At 55.5% G+C, this 3,059-nt stretch overlaps 1 protein-coding gene across 1 annotated transcript in view; it reads left to right on the plus strand.

The window, feature by feature from the left end:
* The first annotated feature begins 1,190 nt into the window (after positions 1-1,190).
* The window catches only part of PEMT (phosphatidylethanolamine N-methyltransferase), a 35,676-nt gene continuing 33,807 nt past the window's right edge, over positions 1,191-3,059 (plus strand). Inside the window, exon 1 of the mRNA XM_009870566.1 lies at positions 1,191-1,295. Within this exon, the coding sequence (XP_009868868.1) occupies positions 1,203-1,295 (93 nt within the window). The 5' untranslated portion in view covers positions 1,191-1,202. The remainder of the gene's footprint in view (positions 1,296-3,059) is intronic.

A 3,059-nucleotide genomic window follows, 5' to 3' on the forward strand; every position in this document is an offset into this window, starting at 1 on the left:
GGAAGTGTCAGGATCAGGTGTTGGGGGCTGGTCCCATCATTTCTCACCAGCACCCGTGTCCTGAGGCCTCGGGTGGAGTTGCTCAGGGGCTTTGAAGGCAGCCGCGGATCCCCGTGAGGATCCCCCGGTTTCGCTGGAGCAGTAGGACCTTTGCTTGTGCATTTTGTGGGCGGCCACGGCTGTGCAGGAGGTAGCTGGCACGGCTGGACATGCCCTGGGACAGCGTGGGAGCCGTTCCCAGGGCCTTTGCTCTTGGCTATGAGAGGCGTCAGGTTGAGCAGCCCCTCGTCATGAATCTCGCTGCAGCTCTGGTTCTTTCAAAGAACCCATGAGAAGCCAGTGGGAATTTCTCTACTGGACAGGCGAGGTGGAGCCATTGCCTTTTTGAGCTTTTCCTGTCCCCTGGCATCTGAAGGACTTGCAAACACAGCTGTGTTTGGGAAGCAGAAACCTTCCACGTCTCGATGTTGTCTTGATTTTGATTCAAGCAAGGGAAGGGCTTGGGCTGGGCTATTTTGTCTTTTGTTTTCAGAGTTTTTGGCAAAAAACCCCAACAGGCGCTGGCTGTTTTTCATCCAAATACCACTGCAGGGAGAGGGGGCGGAGAGGGAGCAGCAGCACAGCTTATTGCACGTAAAAATGCTGACAATGTCAGGGAGCCGACCTGTGAAAAATATCTCTTTCTGAAAAGGAGAAAGGAGGAAAAACAGCAAGCTTTAAGGGTTTGGGTTTTTTTTTGTTCTTCTTGTTGTCGTTAAGTAAGACAGGAAGGTCTTTTGCAGCATCTTACAATGCAAATTCATCCCCCCCTCACTGCGCAGGGGGTTTGCATCGCTCTTGCTTTATGGAGGGCAAGTTTGAGGCTGATACAGTTCATTCCTTGGAGTTTCCACACCGATCAGCATCCCTGGGACGATCCCTGGGGATGCTGAAGTGTTCTGTGTCCTACTGGGTACGGCTGGTTCCCCGAGAGGGGGGGGGGAGCCAGTTTGGAGGATCCTCCATCCTTCTTCTTGGCTTTGCAGCCCGGCGCGGCGCTTTGCAAGCCATAACGACGCCTTACTTGGGGCCATTCAAAGATTCACCAGCTCTTGCGGGGCAGCCGGTGTGTTTCGTTTGGGTTGAAGTGCCCCATATTCGGGTGCCCCCATGGAACCCCCCCATAACCATCTCTCTCGCCCCCACAGGTGGATGTGACAGCCATGGCGCAGTTCTTTGGCTACGTGGATGTGACCAACTCTGACTTCATCGTGGCTGTCCTCTCCATCGCCTTCAACCCCTTCTTCTGGAACGTGGTAAGAGCCACCTGCGCGCCAGCCACCCTGTTATTTTTATCATTCCTTTGCCATGGGGATCCTTTACGTGGGGATCTCCTTTGGGCTGTGCTGGAGGAAAAACCTCTTTTGGGGAAGTCTGCTGAGCTGGGCGGGGCGAGTGATGTCAGTTCTGAGGTGTTAGAAGTGAGTGAGCAGGGAGCTGAGCTGCAGAGAGAGCTCTTGGAGCTGGACGTAGCTGTGATGGGTGTCACGGACGAGGTGAAAGCAGGAGCCAGCACGGGATGGGGAAGGAATTAGGAGCTGAGCTTGAGCGAGGGGGCAGAGCAATCAAACCTGTCCTTCAGCCACCTCCCACCGCACCTCCCACTCCAACAGCGAGGCACTGGTCACCACTGGGACTGAGCATAAGTGGTGTTAACCCCCGACAGTGGGCTTGCACTGAGTATGTTGCCCGCTGCTTCCCCTTGAAATATGTTGGCAGCTGGTTGGGTGGATGGCAGGAAGCAAAACCAGCCAGCCAGAAGTTAACCTGAAGAAATCTCCCCTCTGTGTCGTGCTGCAAAGTCTGGCAAAGAGCTGCAGAGCTGGCAGTAAGCCAGCCCGAAGTAGGAGTGGGGATACAAGTGCACGGGTGATGCTTGCTGCTTCAGGAGTCGAGACTGGAAAAGTCTCTGCTGCCCTTTACCACTGCAGTTCGCTACCTCCCTGCAGGAGCAGCGAGAAATCATTGCCACCCCTGTTTTGGAGCGTTGCAGAGCTGGTGTGCCAAGCGGGGAGCCTGGGCCGGCCGCAGGACGAGGTGACTCCCACCCCGCAGCCCCCTTGGCTGCACAGCTGAGCTCCGGGGTGAAACCTCCCTGTGAGCGCTCATGGGAACGGCCTGTCAGCTCAGCCAAGGTTCCCAAAACTGCCCGCCAAACCTCCCCGCAGGGATTCTCACCCCTGGGGAAGTCTCCTTAAAAAGGCCTTATTTTTCCGAAGGGGGAGGACTCGGCTCTCTCTGAGCGCGGGGGCTTTTGCGCTTGTCTCACGCTGGGCTTTGGAAAAGCGAGGCTCTCCTGGCTGTGAGTCACTTTGGAAACCTCCGTCGGAGCTCTTTGTCGCAGCCTCCCTAATTTTTCATGCAACTCGTTATTAAAAAAGTCTCATGGTGTCTGAAATGTGAACTAGAATATGCCACGTTATTTCGACTGCGGAGTCATTATTTAGCATAAAGAATCAATGAACAAGAAGATACAGGATGTGGTCTCTGGGAGGGGGGAGAGGCTGGCTCCGGCGAGAAACTGCCTAAAAGGGAAAAAAAAAAGTACTTTATTGGCGTCTGCTGCTACGCCTGCGATTCGTGGGATGCCTGCAGCTTGGGAAATGGCGTTGATTTTTGGATCAAGAGTTTGGCTGCTGTTAAAGGACAGGGAAAGCTGATGTAACAGCAGGAAGTTCATTGCTCTGCGTCGCTGTCGTCCCCTTCCAGTGTCTGAGGAGCGTTGCGGTTGGCGGCAGGTGGCACTGCGAGCAAGACGTGCGGGGCCTGGGAGCAGGAGGCATCTCAGCGCGGGTTTTGCAGTGAGCAGCCTCAGCTGGTGTGTTGGTGGAAAGCTCTGGGGAGGTGAGCGTGGTGGCACTAGATGTTTTCCTGGCTGTAACGGGCCGAGTGGCTCTCGCAGCCTGTCCACATGCTTGCTCTGCCCAAGTCCTGGAGTGTCTCTTTGGCGTTTTCAGGCTCTGCTGGTGTGTGGCTCCCACGAGACGCTGCTGGGAGGCTCCTTTCGAAGGGGGGAGGGG

Source organism: Apaloderma vittatum, unplaced genomic scaffold (genome assembly GCF_000703405.1).
Source record: "Apaloderma vittatum isolate BGI_N311 unplaced genomic scaffold, ASM70340v1 scaffold26815, whole genome shotgun sequence".
NCBI classification, from domain to species: domain Eukaryota; kingdom Metazoa; phylum Chordata; class Aves; order Trogoniformes; family Trogonidae; genus Apaloderma; species Apaloderma vittatum.